Consider the following 18,711-nt stretch of genomic DNA (forward strand, 5'->3'; position numbering starts at 1 on the left):
GGCTCCTTTGTTTATGGAATTTCCCAGGCAAGAATACTGGAGTGGGCTGTCATTTCCTACCAACCCAGGGATTGAACCCTCATCTCTTATGTCTCCTGCATTGGCAGGCAGATTCTTTACCACTGAGACACCTGGAAAATCCAGTATGACTTATATTGGATTTTTAGTACACTTTCTTGATATTTTATAAAAACTAAGGCAAAAAAGGGAGGAAAGTAGGGCAACCAAAAATTAGAAATGTAGTTGAACAAACTATTTTCCCATCTTTTTCTATACTATTACACATCAACTGAACATCCTATTCCAGCTGGATGAACTTCCATTAATTTATACAAATTATGTCTCCAGCAAAAGTTTAATTATTTTTGACTGCATTGACCTGTCAGTTTTATCAACCAACTCAGTGTGAGAGCCTTTTCATTCATTTGCTCTGCTGTCTGAGTGGAGTGGCTATTTAGCAGTCCCTAGGCACCACCTGACTACCACCACAGAGGATTTTAGAAGTTTTTCAGATTATTAACTCACACAATTTTAACTCTCTTTAGAGTCTAGAAATCATAGTGTCATTTCTCCACCCAATTTCAATTTGAGGAGCAATAGAAAAAAAATCGATTATTAGTGAGTTAAAATTTTTGTGAGAAATAGTAATAGTTCTATTAAAATTATAAGTAAAAACTATAGAATATGCACTAGTTCAATCTAAAAATCACCTTTCTGCTCACTGCATTTTGACTTTAACAAATTATAACAAATTCGTGTTTGATTTGCAGAACCAGGTTCTTAGCTCTTCGATTTCTGCCATTCTATTTAAGTATACTTTTAAAAAAACTGTTTTCAGTCAGCAATAAGACAATAACAATGCATCTTTCACTGCATTGTGGTAGAACCTTCTGCATTCTCTTTAATTCTATCAGCACCCCAGGTGAGAAAACACTCAGTAAGTGTATGTATTAAAAAAATCATTGCTTTGGTCTCCATGAGGCATCATGCAGATTACAAAATATTTTTGTAATATACAAGGCATGTATTTTTCCTTTCTACTAAAAGCCTACAACCTAAAAGTGCTACTAAAAGAGTTGCAGTTATAAAGACTAGGGACATCTGGGCTTCAATGTCAGTGCTGACAATGACGCTCGTCTTAACCAAACTAGTCAGGCTCCTCTGAACTCTCTTCTCAATGAGGCTCTGACTTTGGGCTTCCGGGTTCACCTCTGCCTTGCCTAATTTTATCAAGTATCCCATTAGGTGGCTTTAGCTAGAAACCCCTCTGACCCTTGATGTAGTAAGTTTCCAGCCATTGGCCCCCACTTTGCTCCTTGGCTATAAATTCTCATTTTAGGGAATCCCCTGGTGGCCTAGTGGTTAGGACTTGGTGCTTTCACTGCTGGGGCCTAGGTTCCATCCCCGGTTGGAGAACTAAGATCCTGCAAGCCAAGCAGCATGGCCAAAAAAACCCAAAACACACAAAACAATCAGTCTCAGGGCTGAAAGCAAAAGCCATATAAATCCTGAGAAAGATCATGGCATCCAGGTTGCTGCTTCACCTCAGAGTTCTGCTTCATTTTAAAATCTGTTGTTTAGTGCTCTTTAATCCCTAATTGGAGAAGGCAATGGCAACCCACTCCAGTACTCTTGCCTGGAGAATCCCATGGACAGAGGAGCCTGGTAGGCTGCAGTCCATGGGGTCGCAAAGAGTCAGACACGACTGAGCGACTTCACTTTCACTTTTCACTTTCATGCATTGGAGAAGGAAATGGCAACCCACTCCAGTGTTCTTGCCTGGAGAATCCCAGGGACAGGGGAGCCTGGTGGGCTGCCCTCTATGGGGTCCCACAGAGTCGGACACGACTGAAGTGACTTAGCAGCAGCAGCAATCCCTAATTAGTATATATTTTTCATACAATAAATCATTCTTCCTTACTGGAAACATAAATTATATTACTTCTACCAATAAAACAGAGAGAACACATAATAATCTTGACTTTAGATGACAAAAATGATTAAAAGATTTTATTCTATTTCCTACGAATATTTTCTTCTTTTTTGTCATTAAAAATTTCGTTTGGTTGTGAACGGGACCCACTCCTTACTTTTTCATAGAGACTCCTACATGCCATGTGGCTCAGCTGAATGAACACACGTGGTGCCAAGGCAATTCTAAGCCTGACTCCAGCATAACCTTGGCAAGATCAGTTACTTCCTCCAAGTTTCAGTTTCTTCACCCATATCTGAGGTAAGCGGTGTTCATCAGCCTTAGATTTTTAATACTATAAAACTTCATCTCTTTGATGTTAGTTGTCATACAACTAGATGAAGTTTTAAAATATTAAAAGTCTAAGGATGATGAACACTGTTTACAGGCTTCCTAGGTAGCCCAGTGGTAAAGAACTCACCTGCCATGCAGGAAACGTGGATTCTACCCCTGGCTCGGGAAGATCCCTTGGGTAGGAAATGGCAACCCACTCCAGTTATTCTTGCCTAGAGAATCCCATGGACAGAGAAGCCTGGTGGGGCTACAATCCATGGGGTTGAAAAGAGTCAGACACGACTGAGCATAAAGGCACTACTTACATGCCATAGTACAATTATCTCAAATATTTATTTTCTTACCTCCAAATATAAGGCCACATTTAAAAACCATATATATTCCACTGCTGTTGCTTGGAATTTTCTAATACTACCCTGAACAATGTCACTTCCTCCTTGGTAACTATGTCATTTTTACTTGAAGGATGAGGAATATATTTTTAAGTGAAGCTGTCTTTAAAACACATACATACACAACTACTTTCATTCCATCATTTTTCTGTCATTATCCTCTCATGAACTGAAATTTTGCCAATCAGTCTTTTAAAATATTACATTTTCTTTGAAATGCTACATTACCTAGCGGTAGCAATCAGCATTTTTATTACTTTAAGCATTTCAATTTACTGTTCACTAGCACATTATGACATCATTGCCTTCCAGTTCTGCGCTCATTAAATAATCCTCTACCTTTGTTCCCCTGCCTTCGATACATAGATTGCAGATGTCCTATTGTTCCCGTTCACCATTTCAGTGAAGAAGCTTAAAAATGACTTAATATTTGCACGTTTCTTTGCTCAGTAAATAACACTTCCCCTCACTGCAACTGAACTGGAGAGTCTATCTCTCATCAAAAGGGAAGATCTGGACGAGACTAAAAAGGAACTCGAAGGCCGAATGGGAAGGGGGGCGGAGTCAGTACATCAGCCCAACAGGGGTTCCAGGGCTTTCACAGATAAACAAAGGAAGTTGATTTTCCCACGGTGCCGCATGTGCTTCGACCATCCTAAGGTACTCGTGCGGAAGCCCAGAGCTCATTACCTTGAAAACGCAGCCCAAGTGCTGATTTTTTTTTCCTAAGGGAATCCCACTAAAAGCAGACAACCAGAAAGTCAACGGAGACCGAGATGGATGAGGAAGAGAGTGGGCCGACCATCGATTCCTTCCTCTGACTCCACAGAAGAACCTAAATATCTACCAACCCCAACATACCGACACATAGCTCCTCCGCTGCTCAAAATACAATTTTCAGGGGGAGGGGAAAACAGGGAGCGTGCGGGGGGGGGGGGGCTTCAGGTAAGGTGAGTGCGAGGATCAGGAGAGAGGAGTCAAGTTCAGGGGCGGAGGGCCGAGGGCACTGGAAGGTGGTCTGAGCCGAGCGGAACGGCGTGGGTGTCGGCGGCGCGCGAACGCCAGAACGGCCAGGGGCGGGCACAGGCCCCTTCCTCACCTGGCAGCCCTTCTTGTGATGAAAGCCGACCACTACGATGTGCAGGACGGGCCCCCGTGGGGGGCCATCGCCGCCCCGCCTGATCTCCATGGACGACCGCCGCGGGCCCGCACAACGATGACTTCAGCCGCCGAGGGCGGCAAGCTCGGCGACCCCGCGATCCCCAGGAGGACGGCGAGAGGTGGATTTCAGGTGTCAGCGAGGGAGCCGCATGAGAGCCGCGAAGGGGGCCGGGAAGAGGCCGAGGATCCTGCAGCTCTGCACCGCCCCCCCGGGCCGCGGCCGCGCTTCCCTCATCCGCTTCCGCTGTTTCCGGGCTGTCACCTGATGCCGGGGCCGCCGCGGGCGAGGCGGGACTGGGAAGGACCGGGAGGGACCTGAGAGGGCTGGGCCTGATGGCGGGGCGGGGCCTGGGGAGCGGGGCGGGGGCGCTAGGTGGGCGGGGCTGAGGGCGGGGCCTGGTGGGGCCTCTGGGCACACCTGTCCCCAGTTCACCCCCCGCTCTGTGCTACCTTCTCCCCCTTCCTCCTCTGTCCTTGCTTTTTCCTCCTTAACATCTCCGGCCCTACCCATCTCTTCCGTCAGTTTTTTCCTACCTTTTTCCCCCTTCATTTTCTGTGTATCCAATTCTTCCACCTCCTTCCCTTCGCCTCTCTGGCCTGGAGCCTTTATCCTTAAATTTTGATAACATGGAGACATATCGGTGCAGCTCTACATCTGTGTATTCAGCCTTTAAGTTACTTGCTTACCCGGAGTTTCTCTTTTGCTTCGTTCTGTGTTTTTTCCTTATTTAAATATTATGTATAGGAGTTTGGAAGCGTTTTAAGGCCTCATGCAGAATATCCTTGAAAATAAAGTAAATTTACGGGGAGACCTGTAAAAATGATTATTCTAGTCCTGATATTTTATTTTTTACTTTGTTGTGAAAGCGTTGGTTGCTCAGTCGTGTCAGACTCTTTGCGACACCATAGACTGTAGCCGGCCAGGCTCCTCTGTCCATGAAATTATCCAGGCAATACTGGAGTGGGTAGCCGTTCCCTTCTCCCGGTGATCTTCTCGACCCAGGGATTGAACCCAGGTCTCCTGCATTGTAGGCAGATTCTTAACTGTCTGAGCCACCAGGAAAGGCCAATTTAGTCCTGCTATTAAAAAAAAATTTTTTTTTTTTTCATTCTATCTTTCTGGGTTTAGTACTCTGATCAGCACAAAATACATGGAGTCAGTTATCATCAGAGGTTTTTATTTCCTTACTGATTGTACTAGTTGAATTAAAAAAGAAACCGAATCTCATTTTATGTCAATTTAAAGTGAATAGTGGAAATACTAGCAGATTTAACAAATCTTGTCCAGGGCAGTTTGAGGGTAAGTGCCTGCTTCAAATAGCATTCACAATCATTGCAATAACTAGTTGTGAAGTTTATCATTACAAGTTGCCCATCTCTTAGTTTAGACAATCTTAATAGTTGATGTTTTCCACTCTGGCCTTAAAATTTAAGGACCTGCATTCTAATCTAAGTATGGCTGGGAAAAACTGTATAATGGCAGCTCAGATGGTAAAGAATCTGCCTGCAATGCAGAAGACCTGGGTTCAGTCCCTGGATAGGGACCATACACTGTAGAAGGGAATGGCTACCCCCTCCAATATTCTTGTCTGGAGAATTCCATGGATAGAGGAGCCTTGAAGACTATTAACGTTGGTGAGGTCTCCAAAGAGTTGGACAGGACTGAGTGACTTTAACTTCCATTTTCTTCTTATTAATAGAACATAGTTTCTGTGATTCAGTAGAATTGTTTTAATGCTAATAATACTGTAGAAAAACTTCAAGTTGTTGCTACTATTTCTTTCTGTATTACAAAATTTTTGGCACTGACTCAGAACTGTGTGTGAAACTATAACATTCCCTGTATACAGAATATGTTACTCTTTTCTTCCATCTGCTTTGACATTTTCCACAATTAGCCTAGCTAAAATTGAAGTGAAATTGAACATTTTTTTAAAAAAGATGAAAGGTCAGGGCATCTTAGAACTCTATATCTATAATGAATGCCAACTGTTTACTTCATTGTGCAGGAGACCCCAGTGATAGCAGTATAAAATCTGTATCAGAACTTTCCTGGTGGTCCAGGGGCTCAATGCAGAGGGCCCGGGTTTGATCCCCGGTCAGGGAACTAGATCCCACATGCCACAGCTAAGAGTTTGTATGGCACATCTAAAGATCTCAAATGCCACAGATAAGGCCCAGCACAGCCATACTCCCCCAAATCTGTTACATTTTGCATGCTAGGGTCTCCAACTAAGATGAAATCATTTATTCCTGACCATTATTTGCCTAAATGTTTAAAAAATATGTCATTTAAAATAATGGTGTAAACAAGATATGTCACAGGGAAAATTGGGAGACAAAGTAAGCAAGGGAATTTCTAAAAATTTTTCCATCTCTAATTATACAGACTGGTCCATTTAACAATTTAACAACTTTTACATTAGTTTTTAATGAGTTCTATTAATATAAAATACATTCATTAGTGACATTGTCTATAAGGACACATTGAGGGAAAATAGGAATTTCTCCTTTATTTTAAAAAGTGTTGGAAAGAACAAGATTGGAAATAGCAATTTGAGATAATGAAATACTTCCTTAATATTATTTTGAAAGGAAACATTTGCTTGTATTTTATGATGAAATTTATCTCCAGGGAAAAAATTAGAAATGTCTTTCTGAACATACAGTACATTGAAGAGCTTCTTGTAATTATGTGTTATGATAAATTATAAGTTCTAATTTATATCTACTCTGTAAGTAAGAACCAGGAGAAAAACCCTGAAGACAGAGCTATGATATGTTTTCAAATTCATTTGGAATTGGCCTGTTGTTTCTTTTAGTGTCTTGCCTCAGGAAAGAACTCAATAGAATAAAAACACCTCTTCCTGCAATCCCCATTAACTACTGTGTAAACAAATTGTATCTCCTTTTTCAGAGAATAAGACCTCCCTTATTCTTCATCAATAGTGCTGAATATTGCTAATGTTAATTTGGTTTCTGTAATGGAAAGCAAGATATTGACTTAAAGCTTATTTTCTTGAATTTTAAACTCTATCAGGTAGCAACAATGCCTTGAATTTGGTTCCTATTCACATTATGGTATAGTGAAAATGAAACAAGAATAGATAAAGGAAAAAAAAAATTGGGGGCATTACTTTGTCTTGCCAAAGAATGATGTGACAATTGACTACTTTAAGATCCCTGAAGTTAAAAGAGGACTTTTTGCTTTTCATATTAAATTTCATGTGCCTTGTACATAATGCTTGCTAGCTGTCTTTCTCCCCCATTTATCCTTTAGCTCTTATAAAGGCAGAAGATGTTGTAGCTCTGTTCTTTACACTATTTTATACTGAGCAAAATGCCAATGTTCCAACTAAAGTATTTGTTCGATGAATGAATGATTGGCGCTTTACAGCCATTGTGTGAATGAATGATGTTCTTCCTGGCCTCTCCTGCTTAAACTCTTTAGCTTTAAGCTCCTCAGATATAAACATAAAATCAGATCAGATCAGATCAGTTGCTCAGTCGTGTCAGACTCTTTGCGACCCCATGAATCGCAGCACGCCAGGCCTCCCTGTCCATCACCAACTCCCGGAGTTCACTGAGACTCAACATCCATCGAGTCAGCGATGCCATCCAGCCATCTCATCCTCTGTCGTCCCCTTCTCCTCCTGCCCCCAATCCCTCCCAGCGTCAGAGTCTTTTCCAATGAGTCAACTCTTCACATGAGGTGGCTAAAGTACTGGAGTTTCAGCTTTAGCATCATTCCTTCCAAAGAAATCCCAGGGCTGATCTCCTTCAGAATGGACTGGTTGGATCTCCTTGCAGTCCAAGGGACTCTCAAGAGTCTTCTCCAACACCACAGTTCAAAAGCATCAATTCTTCGGCACTCAGCCTTCTTCACAGTCCAACTCTCACATCCATACATGACCACAGGAAAAACCATAGCCTTGACTAGACAGACCTTTGTTGGCAAAGTAATGTCTCTGCTTTTGAATATGCTATCTAGGTTGGTCATAACTTTCCTTCCAAGGAGTAAGCGTCTTTTAATTTCAGGGCTGCAGTCACCATCTGTGGTCATTTTGGAGCCCAGAAAAATAAAGTCTGACACTGTTTCCACTGTTTCCCCATCTATTTCCCATAAAATAGACGAGTGCAAAAAATTTGTTCGCTTTTTCTTTTCAAAACAGATGCGTAAAAGCACCAAGGTTTCCTAAATGTGCTGTTATTAACATAGAGTGACATCTGGCGGTTGCCTGTTGGACTGTGGAAGAAATAGTGTATACAAAAAGTGTATAGCAGACTCCTAGATATTACAAGATTAAAAAGGACAGTTCAGTTCTGTCGCTCAGTCTTGTCGGACTCTTTGCGACCCCATGGACTGCAGCACACCAGGCTTCCCTGTCCATCACCAACTCCTGATAGTAGAAGATAGAAAACAGTAGAAATGGAAAAAATATAAAAAGTAAAATAGAAAAATAGAAAAAGAAAACGATAGTAGAAAATAGAAAACATACTTAAAATTTCCCCCTCGCCCAGAAGAGTTTTTAAAAAATGCTAGTTGTGGGTTTTCAAATCATCAAACTTTTAAAAGAAGCGGTAGATTTTTTTAACGAAAATTGCAACACAATCGGTGGCGGGAAAATCAAATTTATTGATACTGGTCGAAGAAAGATCCTGGGTTAATATGAGACACAGCTTGATAGGGGAAAATAAGACAGCACAAAGGCTTTCGTTTCGCAAAGTCTTTCGGATTAGAGAAATAACTTATTTACAATACCGGAGATCTCTAAAGTCTCTTGGAAGTTTGGAGAGGAGAGTTACCTGTGGAGAACCTAGAACGCTCAGTGAACAGAAACACTTTCTAGAATCTCACCGCAGGATAAAGTGGCTGGATCTCCTCAATCGCACTCTCGGCCTCAGATTGGTCGAGCCTGCCCGGGCAGGAAAAAAGCGGAAGCGCGCTCTTTCAAACTCGCCGTTCCGACGTCGCTAGAGGCAGGCCACTTCCGGCGTAGCCATGGCGGCTAACGCTACCACTAACCCGTCGCAGCTGCTTCCTCTAGGTAATCTTTGTCCTGTTGGGGAGCGGAGGCGAGGAGTTGAAAGTTAGGGTTGGGGCCGAAGAGCACCGCAGTCCCTGACCGAGTGTTAGAAAAGTGTAGCTTTCTCCGCCGCTCTCCTTTAGGCTCCAAGTCTCTGCGGCCTCAGGCCGCGCACGTCTCTTCGGCGTGGGGGGTCTTCTTAAGGCAGGGATTTTTGACTCCCCAAACCTTCACCGGACAGGTTCACTCTTGGTGAATGCGTCGTCGGCCGTCTTTGTTGTGCGCTCGCCTTTTTAATAGTGAGTAGCAGGCCCATTCCGCAACCGGGCTTTTAAACTACCCGGATTATATCCTGTCTGGCTGGTTTTTGAGTGAGGCACTTGGGTCTGGAATGAGCATTTAAAGAGGCCTCTGAAAACTAGCTCTTGTTACTCATTTATTCAGCAAACAATTACCGCGCATCTGTGCACTAGGCACCGTGGTTGGGCACTGTTCAACAAATTTAAATCACGGCCATTACCTTCAGATAGCATGCAAACCAGTGTAGGAAACAGGATACAGGGCGGACGCAGACTTAATGTCAAGGAGGAATCTCTGGTGAAGACAGTCTGCCTTTTTTTTTTTCTTAATATTTTATATTTGAAGGGTTATCGGGTTAGTGGATGTGGCAGTGATTGTAAAGTGTTTTTGCTTCCTGGAACAAATTCTTCTGAATAACCAGTACGTTTCAGGCACTGTCCATTGGGGATACACTGATGAGTAAAAACCACCTCTCAGCTCTCTTTTAGCTTAGAGTCAAGAGGGGCGTTCATATGTTAATCAGATAACTAAAATAATATTAAAGCACAACCATGATAAATTGCTACAAAGGAGGGTTCAATGAAGAACAGGGAAAATTTTCCTGTTAATGGAATGACTGAACAGAGATCCGTAACATAAGGTCCAAAGTTTTGGAGTGAATACTTTGCCTGGCTTATCTTTTCACCATATGCACGTAGTAAGTGTCAGTAGGCACTCAAATATTTGTTAGTGTTATGAATGGGCAAACTAATCTTTTCTCTCTCTCGCCCCTCCCCCCCCCTCTTTTTTTTTCTTTTAAAAAATATATCCGTAGAGCTTGTGGACAAGTGTATAGGATCAAGAATTCACATTGTGATGAAGAGTGATAAGGAGATTGTTGGCACACTTCTGGGATTTGATGACTTTGTCAGTATCCTTTTAAAAGGTGGTTGTATGGGGTTTTCTTCAGATTTTTTAAAAAGAACTATAGACTATCAGTACTTACCGATTATTATAATAAAAGTTTATTTTCTTGGAAATTGTGATAGTGTTTTAAGGGATGTGGTACTGAAAGATGAAGTTCCTTCCAGTTGCACGCAGCTTGCATTTGAGCCATTGTATTCAATGTTACAATTAAAACTGAACAAAGAAATAAGCCAGAGTAAATTTAATTTGGTATATTTATTTTCTTAACACCAAATTTCAGATATGGTATTGGAAGATGTCACTGAATTGTGAGTAGTGTTAAAAATTAAAGAATGCATAGGGGGAATCTCTGTGTTTGATTTAAGGCAGTTTTAGTGCTGTTGAGTCAGTAAAAGGATGTAGGAGAGCACACTGCCTGTTTGAATTATTCTAAAGAGAGAAAGTTTACCTACTGATGTTAGTAAAATTGGATTGGAGGATTATTACCGTAATGTAATTGTCACTAATTGCTAGGAAGTTAGTGGAGACAAAGGTTTAAGGTAAAAGATACTAAAAGCAGCCAGGGATATTAGGGCTCAGATCAAGTAAAGGAACTGATAATGAAAACATTTAATGTTTTAAATTAATTACAACTTATGTATATATATAGACATTTTGTTTCATATTTGATCTCCTTGGCAAGTTTCAGTTTTTTAGATGAAGATCTGCACTAGTGGATGTGGGTCTTAGGCCAGTCAGTCCACTCTGTTGCCTTTGGAGAATTGACATCATGAGGGAGATAACCTTGTCTCTGGAAAGTGTTTGTACAGTTCATTTACATATAGTAACTAACCTTTTGGCAGATCAGAATGTTGGCTTTGACTATCACTCTTTATCCTGACTTTTTGAAAATCTTTTTGTTTAGTGAAATCACACCAGAAGGAAGAAGAATTACTAAATTAGATCAAATTTTGCTAAATGGAAATAATATAACAATGGTAAGACAGTGACGGTCTTTTATTTAGACGTTAAGCCATCTTTGTGGGGCAGGGATTACAGAACTAACTTGCTTGACTCAATGTTCTTGGCCCAGCGGTGCTTATGATGGGAAGGGAATGCTCGGTTGATCAGGTTCTGTGGCCAAACTGCTGAAGATGACATTAGGCCTAAGATTAGTTTGTTTATGCCTTTTATCTTATGTATTTTTAAAATATTTATTTTTTTATTTGGCTGCATTGGGTCTTAGTTGCATCACGAAAGATCTTTACTTAGTTGCACCGTGTGGGATCCAGTTCCCTGACCAAGGATCAAACCTGGGCCCGCTGCATTGGGAGCATGGAGTCTTAGTCACTGCACCACCAGTGAAGTCCCTGCTTGTGCTTTTTAATCATTTATTTTACCAAGAATTACTGTTGAAACATTAAATCACTAAGTATTAATTTGATACTGTTGGAATTGTGAACAGAGGTGACATGGGGAAAATGGGGATATGAGGGAGAGGCAAAGACTGATCAAAGACCAGTCAGTGAGCTCTCAGTAGGGGTTTTTAGATCATGTAGTACTAAACTAAGTATTAAACTTTTTCCTCCTTTGCAGCTGGTTCCTGGAGGAGAAGGACCTGAAGTATGAATGGATTTCCTTGACGTATGCTAGGTTCTGTTTTGTTTTATAATGACAACAGAGTAGAATTTTTTTTTAACCTTTTAATATTTGTATTCTGTGAAGCAAAGTTTCCTGTTAAAGGGAAATGCTTTGAAGATGCATTGTAAATGCCCATTTTTGTAAGTTAATCATGGTTATATTGGGAAAAGAACAGTTTGTTCTTTGAAGACAAAAATAAACGTGTTTTTGTTAACTGTCATTTTATTTATTACACTGCACTAGCCAATGAAACAAAGCTTGTAGTTAGTTTCACTCACTTTCCTGTCACTTTATGTTTATTTGTGTTGTCATCTACATGACATTCAATTCTCAAACAAAACGATGAGCCTTGATTTTGAACAGGTACATTTAAAAAACTAGAAATGATTGTTTACAAAACTCATTTCAGACTCTGATGCTTTGAAATGAGAATTTTTTTTTTTTTTTACTGAACTCAAATTCATTAACTCCTATTAAACAAGCAGCATACCCAGATAATATATGTACATTGTAGACATATAAAGTGAAAAGGAAAATATTAATCACACTTTGTGGTATATCCTCTTAGACTTCAGTACACTCTGTACATTTTTTTAAAACTTCCTAAATGTACTGTTTTGTTGCCTCCATTTAAGACTTTTTTGAATTTAAATGGTGAGAAAGTTTCTATGTCAGATATTTTGGCAACATTAATGTGGGCAAAGTATTAAATGGTTTTACCATAACTTATTTAGCCTATTCTTTATTACTGGTCACAGTAGTCCTAACTAAATCTTTATACAGTTTTAGTTTTCTTAGAATAAATTCAGAAATTTGTATGGTCAATTTGGTATATATTTACCTTACATGGTAAGGTCAGTGGTAGATATTGTCAATTGCCAACAAAAGTTTATGCCAGCCTCACATTGTAGTTTTTCTTAGTGTGCGTGCTCAGTTGTGTCCGACTCTCTGTGACCCCATGTGCTATAGCCCACCAGGTTCCTCCATCCGTGGGATTTTCCAGGCAAGAATACTTCAGTGGGTTGTGCTTCCCTGCACCAGGGGATCTTCCCGACCCAGGGATCGAACTTGGATCTCCTGCACTGGCAGGCAGATTCTTTATCACTGAGCCACCTGGGAAGCCGTTTTTCATAGTACCCATCACATAAGTTATCAACACTGGCTGTGTTCCATTTTTCCCCTCTTTGCCATTGTGATAGGCAAAATCTGGTATGTTTAATTTTTTTAAATTAATGTTGAACTCATTTGTATTTTGTGAGTTATATGAGGTTTTTGCCATTGGGATACTGTTCTTACTAATCTGTAAGAGTTCTTAATAGGTTACTCCTAATGCATTTTACAGTAACTTCCCCAGTTTGTAGTTTGCCTGTTGGTACTTTTTTTGAATAATTTTTGTGTTGGCCTTGTCCTTAATGGTTTTTATCTATGATTAGAACCATATGATTATATATATATACATTTTTTTTAGTGCTTTATTATATTTTGTTTCATTTCAATCTTGAATCCATCTTCAGTTTCAGTGTTTCCAAATGGTAAAAGGACCTAACTTTACTTTCCAAAAAACAAAGCACTGATTTGTGTGTTTTTGTCACTTTCATGGTGTAAACACTCCTGCTTGGCTAGTTTCAAGCTGCCGTGGGTTTAATAGCTGGCTTGCAAACTTTGCATAGATTTAACAGTAGGTTCTTAGGAGTCTGTTATTCCATCCCACTACTTGTGACCCTTGTTGGAAGGAGAGGAGGCAATACTTTCCATCCTATTATTTTTCCCTTTGGAGGGAACATAAATGAAGTAATGCCATCCTCTTTCTACCCTTTTACTTGATATCCGGCAGGAGCTAGGTGGTTGGTCATGCTCATTTGCTCCTGGGAGTTAGTAGCCCGAAGGGAGCACATGTTCTTAATTCCAACATGCTACGAGTTCTAGAGAAATGTGACCTCACAAAGGGAGGCCTCCAGTTATCTAGTCTGTGGCAAGCAGATTGGTTTTACTTCTGGATTTCAGTGACGGGAAGTCCACTTGCCTGCAGATGAAGTATGTCTCTTAATCTAGTCTTTAGCTGTAATACCGATGGTCTGACTCCCATCTGCTTATACTTTTGTCTTACATTGCAATTCTTTTAGAATGGATACTATTGTAAATAAGGGTTTCTTAACCTCAGTGCTACTGACATTTTTGTCTGGATAATTCTTAGCAGCATGCGCAGTCCTGTGCATTGTAGGCTCCATTAGATGCCAGTAGTATCCTTCTCTGCTCCTCCCAGGGAAATGGCTCCAAATATCCCCTGAGGGCAAAACAGTCGCAGTGGGTAAGAACCACTGTTATATATAATAAGAACTCTATTTATTTGGCTCTCTAAAATCCCTCAGAATTTAGTGCATGGGCAAGGAATATTGATTGGATCTAGAGGGGTAAAAATTGGGGAGAAAATGTGACTGAAGATTCTGGCAGAGTAAAAGAGGTGATTTTAAGCTGAAATGATGTGAAAGGATTTTCACTTTGGCACTCAGCTGGTGAATGGCTGTTTTTATACAGGTGTTTTCATTTCTGTGGTGGCCGGGCAGTATATGCTGGGCTCTGTAGTGAAGGTGGGGCCTTAGCAGAAAAGGCTGAAGCTATGCTGGCATTGGTGACTTAGGTCAGTTTGCCTCAGACTTCGGTTTCAAAACTGGTATGACAAGTCAGAATGACTTGGAGAGCTACTATAAGACACAGGCCCAGGCTTACTGAAATAGGACAGGGCCTTTGGCCTTTGCATTTTACCAAGTTCGTAAATTCTCCAGGTAGTTATGTTCCTCACCAAAGCCTGACTCACTGCCTTAGGTGTAGCTTTTTAAGGCAGATGCCACTGAAGAAGAGAATTATAGAGATAAGACTGGGTATATAGATCTTTTACACATTAGTGGAGAGAATAGTATTTGCTGCATTTAAACTGAAAGACAGGGACTTCCCTGGTGGTCTAGTGGTTAAGAATCCTCCTGCCAATGCCGGGGATATACATGAAATTAGTGCTTGGTCCAGGAAGATCCCACATGCAGCGGAGCAACTAAGCCCATGCGCCACAGCTACTGAAGCCTGCGTGCCCTACGGCCCATGCTGCATGACCAGAGGAGTCACTGCAATGAGAGAGTAACCCCTGCTTGCTGATAACTAGAGAAAACCCACCTGAGCAGTGCAGACCCAGCACAGCCAGACAAATAATAATATTTTAGAAAAAGATCCTGTTTTTTAAAAAACTGCTCAAGGCAGCTAAGTTCTCTGTCATGCACAGTCCTGATGCGGAGAGCTGACTCATTTGGAAAAGACCCTGATGTTATGAAGGATTGAGGGCAGGAGGAGAAGGGGACCACAGGATGAGATGGCTGGGTGGCATCACCGACTCGATGGACATGAGTTTGGGTAAATTCTGGGAGTTGGTGATGGACAGGGAGGCCTGGCGTGCTGCGGTCCGTGGGGTCTCAAAGAGTCGGACAGGACTGAGTGACTGAACTGACTGAGGAGGTCAGGGATTTAAGGCTAGCAGGTTCTCTTATCTAGAGTAAGATAAACTAAGGCTAAGTTGGAGGATCGTGCCATGGGTATTTATTCTTGGTTTCCTGAACAGCGAGGCATTTCTGGTTAGTGCAGGCTGACAGGTTTTGGTTTGTGACATGAGCTGGGTCACTGAGGAGGCCTCCATTTTGTGGATCCCAAGATGAAGTTACCTTTGTCAAGAGTTACATGGGGGTTTCTAAGAGCAGTTTTAACTGTAGCTTTTCTAGATTTCATTAAGAGTACCCTTATCCTCTCAGTTCTCCCTTCTGGTACTTAGCACTGTGCCTGGCGTGGTAATTGTTGACTGGTTACTTCTGCAGGGAGTAATGTTAAGTTGAACATTGAACATTCCATATCACCTGGAAATTTAATGTACCTGTTCTTTGGTAAGAGGAAATAGCAAATTGGTTAGAGGTAGAGTAGAAATTTAATAACTCCTGAAACAGAGAAGTAACATTGAAATTTCAAAACAAAAATACAGCCTGTATGTATAACTCTATAGTAGAAATGAGCTCCTAATAGAAAAAAAAGTGTGTGGGGGGAGCAATATGCTAAGTACTAGGTTACCTTTGGCTTAGAGTTATATTAGCCTGGGACACAGATGTCAGGAAAGTGACATTAACTTCGTTTTGGTTCTTTTTTTCCTGTAATTAAAAAACACTGAACATTGTTTGAGGTAATGTATTTGCATATAAATAAATGTTAAGTGAAAATAAAACTCCCTCCCTCAGGTATTCTTCCAGAGATATGCAGTTCCCGTATATGCCTGTCTGTTTATATAAATGTGTAAACACACACAATCTCTTTTTTCCTGTACACACAAATACAAGCATATGGAACACACTGTCCTGTACACTGCTTTTCGTTTTTTTTTAAACTATTTTGGAGATCTTCCTGTATTCATTTTGGGATAATCAACATATTTGACTGCTAAATGATTTAACATTTTAATGTTTACTATGGCTTCCTAATGCCAGGAAAGACATTTTCACTGAACAAAATTCAGAAAATTAAGCTGGAATGAGAAAAAGAGATCAGAAAATTAATCATCTCTGAAATGACTGTGTACAGCAATTTGAGGACTTGCTCATTTACAAGCTGTTGAAGTCAAGACAGAATTTTAAATTAGTTACAGTGCCCATGCCCTCTCAGTAAAATTTCTCTGTAGAGACATTGAAGTCCTGAGATACTCAGTGGTCCTGCCTCCTTTTCCAACTACTTTAAGAAGGGGGTTGCATCCTTATGTCTCAGGCTACATGTTGCATAGCCTGGAATGTGTCAGTACTTGAAACTAAACATTGTCACATCTAAAAGTAATACAATGTTACATGTCAATTACATCTCAATTTTTTAAATTTAGAAAATTTTTTAAAAAAATGAAAATGAGCAGTTGTTGGTGCTGCTTTTGTAGTTTGGCATCCAGAAGCCATTTCTGGATGTCCCAGCAGAGCAATGAAAAGTAGAAATTGGGAGTACAGGCATGATCTGTATTGTATCCTTAAAACCCTGGGGTCTGAGAGCTCTGTTGGTAGAGGGAAAAGTTTGCTCACAATCAGTCTTCTGTTTCTCTAGCAGTTTTTAAAAAAATATTTATTTGGATGTGCTGGGTGTGAGTTGCAATGCTCAGGTTCTCTGTTGCAGTGCATGGGCATATTCACCGTGCAACATGTGGGGTCCTCCCAGGCCAGGGATCCAACCCACGTCCCCTGCATTGGCACGTGGGTTCTTAACCACTTGACCACCAGGGATGTCCTAGCAGTAGTTCTGTACTGAGTGCTGCCTGTCTAGCAGGAGTCCCACATCCCAAGTCCCGAGAGGTCAGTAAAGGGCAGAGTGGGTGATCAGGGAGCTGAGCAGCCGACGGCAGCCCCACAGCCCCCTCAGAGGGCAGGACTGGCCCTTAGGGAGGATACTGAATCCAGAGCTGTGGGTCGTGCTGGTGGGGGGCCTCTGGGACAGATCACCCCCACCTCCTTCCTCTACAAAAGGCTCTTCCCTCTGGCTTTGCTTCCTCCCCCCTGCACACCCCCTTCCTCGTTAGAATAGATTATTCACACCCTACCCCCATGAGCCTCTCAGTGTCATGGAAGTTAGGGTAGGTAAATCACACACAATTGTAATGACAGATTGGAACCATGATTAGGTTAAAACTTCTTCCCTCCAATTTTCCCTGCAACCTTTTGCTTTCTCCCAAAAATAAAAAATCAAGTTAGTTGTTATTTTGGTGAATTTAAGTTCTACATCCCAGCATGATGTGGTATAGAAATATAGTATCAGTATATTTATATAGAATCTGACTACTGGGCATATTTTATTAACCTTTAGTTACAAAAAAAAAGTTGCTCCTGTCACATCCAACTCTTTGTGATCCCATCCTGTAGCCTGCCAGTCCATGGGATTCTCCAGGAACACTGGAGTGGGTTGTCGTGCCCTCCTCCAGGGTCTGAGCCACCATGTGAATGTGAAAATCACTCAGTAGTTGTGTCCAACTCTACCAGTTGAGCCACAAGGGAAGCCCTGAGCCACCTAAAAACTAAAAAGACCCTTTTAATTTTGGTTTGTTGTAGTTTTCTGCAGATTGAAATGGCATGTATGAGATCATAAACATGATAGTGTCTATTTTAACTTAGAATGTTGTATTTATTATATCAGGAAACTTGTTTGATTTTATGCTTTGTCTCTAGCAGAAAATTTTGTGATCTTAGGATCTGATTTTGTGACCTAGAATCAGAACTTGGAGCTCACAGATCATCTCTGTGTACACTAGTAACTGCTCTAAGAACAGCTACTTTGTTTTCATGTTCAGCTAGCTCTTCTAGGATAGTGATTTCTACTTTTTTCTGTTGTCTGTCTAGCTCTTCAGAAGGTCACTTATGATGACATTAGGATCTCCAGCCCATGAGAAAGCCAGACAATGCTGTGTTCTCAAACAGGTGAATTCCAGTGTTTGTTGGTTTGTTTTTTTTTGCTGTAGAGTTTACACACTCATCTCAGGAAGATGAGACTAAGCCAGAAAACTGTATACCAGAAGTCCCAGGCAATGAACATGCCAGGGAACTTCTGGTCCACAGACCAACCAAAGATCTGGATGCCACTGGGGAAAGAAGTCAAAGTCATGCAGTGTGAGTGTGGAAGGGTTTCAAGTAACACCCTCAATACACACAAGTTACAGACCACCATTTACAAATGAGTTCACTTTTAATACATTCTCACACCATGCTGTTAAAGTCAGGCCATGATCTCTAGGTAATAGATGAGGACGCCACCTTGCAATTGTTTGTCAGTGTCTGGGGTAAGAGGCAGAGCAGTGCCTTGACTCCAGGGCTTCTGCCTGCAAGGGCATTGGTCTTCTGGACTGTAGCTGCTTACAGAGTCTATGCTTCAGTAATCCTGTAACAGAAAGGATATCCCATGTAGAAATGCCATGGGGGACAAAGGATGCATTGGGGGGTGGTCCCTTGGGTTTCACCTCATCTGGTCCTCATAATCAGTGGTGTTAAGGGCC

At 41.2% G+C, this 18,711-nt stretch overlaps 2 protein-coding genes across 8 annotated transcripts in view; one reads left to right on the top strand and one right to left on the bottom strand.

The window, feature by feature from the left end:
- Nucleotides 1-4,111, bottom strand: part of AVL9 (AVL9 cell migration associated) — a 63,731-nt gene extending 59,620 nt beyond the window's left edge. For 2 of the 5 annotated variants that reach the window (XM_061414186.1, XM_061414188.1), the window contains exon 1: nt 3,758-4,108. In XM_061414186.1, coding sequence (XP_061270170.1) covers nt 3,758-3,847 — 90 coding nt within the window. In that variant the 5' untranslated portion in view covers nt 3,848-4,108. Of the gene's footprint in view, nt 1-3,757 lie in introns of all 5 variants that reach the window. The other 3 variants (XM_061414185.1, XM_061414187.1, XM_061414184.1) reach the window with 3 other exon arrangements.
- A 4,653-nt stretch (nt 4,112-8,764) lies between these two features.
- On the top strand, nt 8,765-16,049 carry LSM5 (LSM5 homolog, U6 small nuclear RNA and mRNA degradation associated). Of its 3 annotated transcripts, none has more exons than XM_061414174.1 (5): nt 8,765-8,867; nt 9,961-10,056; nt 10,333-10,360; nt 10,957-11,029; nt 11,628-16,049. In XM_061414174.1, exons 1-5 carry the CDS (start codon nt 8,822-8,824, stop codon nt 11,658-11,660), a joined length of 276 nt encoding a protein of 91 aa, XP_061270158.1. In that variant the 5' UTR covers nt 8,765-8,821; the 3' UTR covers nt 11,661-16,049. The 3 variants fall into 3 exon arrangements, with proteins under 3 accessions (XP_061270158.1, XP_061270160.1, XP_061270159.1); XM_061414175.1 differs by lacking the exon at nt 8,765-8,867 and adding an exon at nt 8,874-9,145 and having other exon boundaries at nt 11,628-12,401; XM_061414176.1 differs by lacking the exon at nt 10,957-11,029 and having other exon boundaries at nt 11,628-12,401.
- Nucleotides 16,050-18,711: the final 2,662 nt, after the last annotated feature.

This window comes from Bos javanicus, chromosome 4 (genome assembly GCF_032452875.1).
Source record: "Bos javanicus breed banteng chromosome 4, ARS-OSU_banteng_1.0, whole genome shotgun sequence".
In the NCBI taxonomy this organism is placed as follows: Eukaryota; Metazoa; Chordata; class Mammalia; order Artiodactyla; family Bovidae; genus Bos; species Bos javanicus.

What these genes read in the sequence shown, in the direction of transcription:
- LSM5 (XM_061414174.1), top strand. Translation starts at nt 8,822, where the DNA reads ATGGCGGCTAACGCTACCACTAACCCGTCGCAGCTGCTTCCTCTAG. An exon ending in GTCGCAGCTGCTTCCTCTAG is followed by an intron (nt 8,868 to 9,960) that starts GTAATCTTTGTC and finishes ATATATCCGTAG; the next exon opens with AGCTTGTGGACAAGTGTATA. An exon ending in ATGGAAATAATATAACAATG is followed by an intron (nt 11,030 to 11,627) that starts GTAAGACAGTGA and finishes CCTCCTTTGCAG; the next exon opens with CTGGTTCCTGGAGGAGAAGG.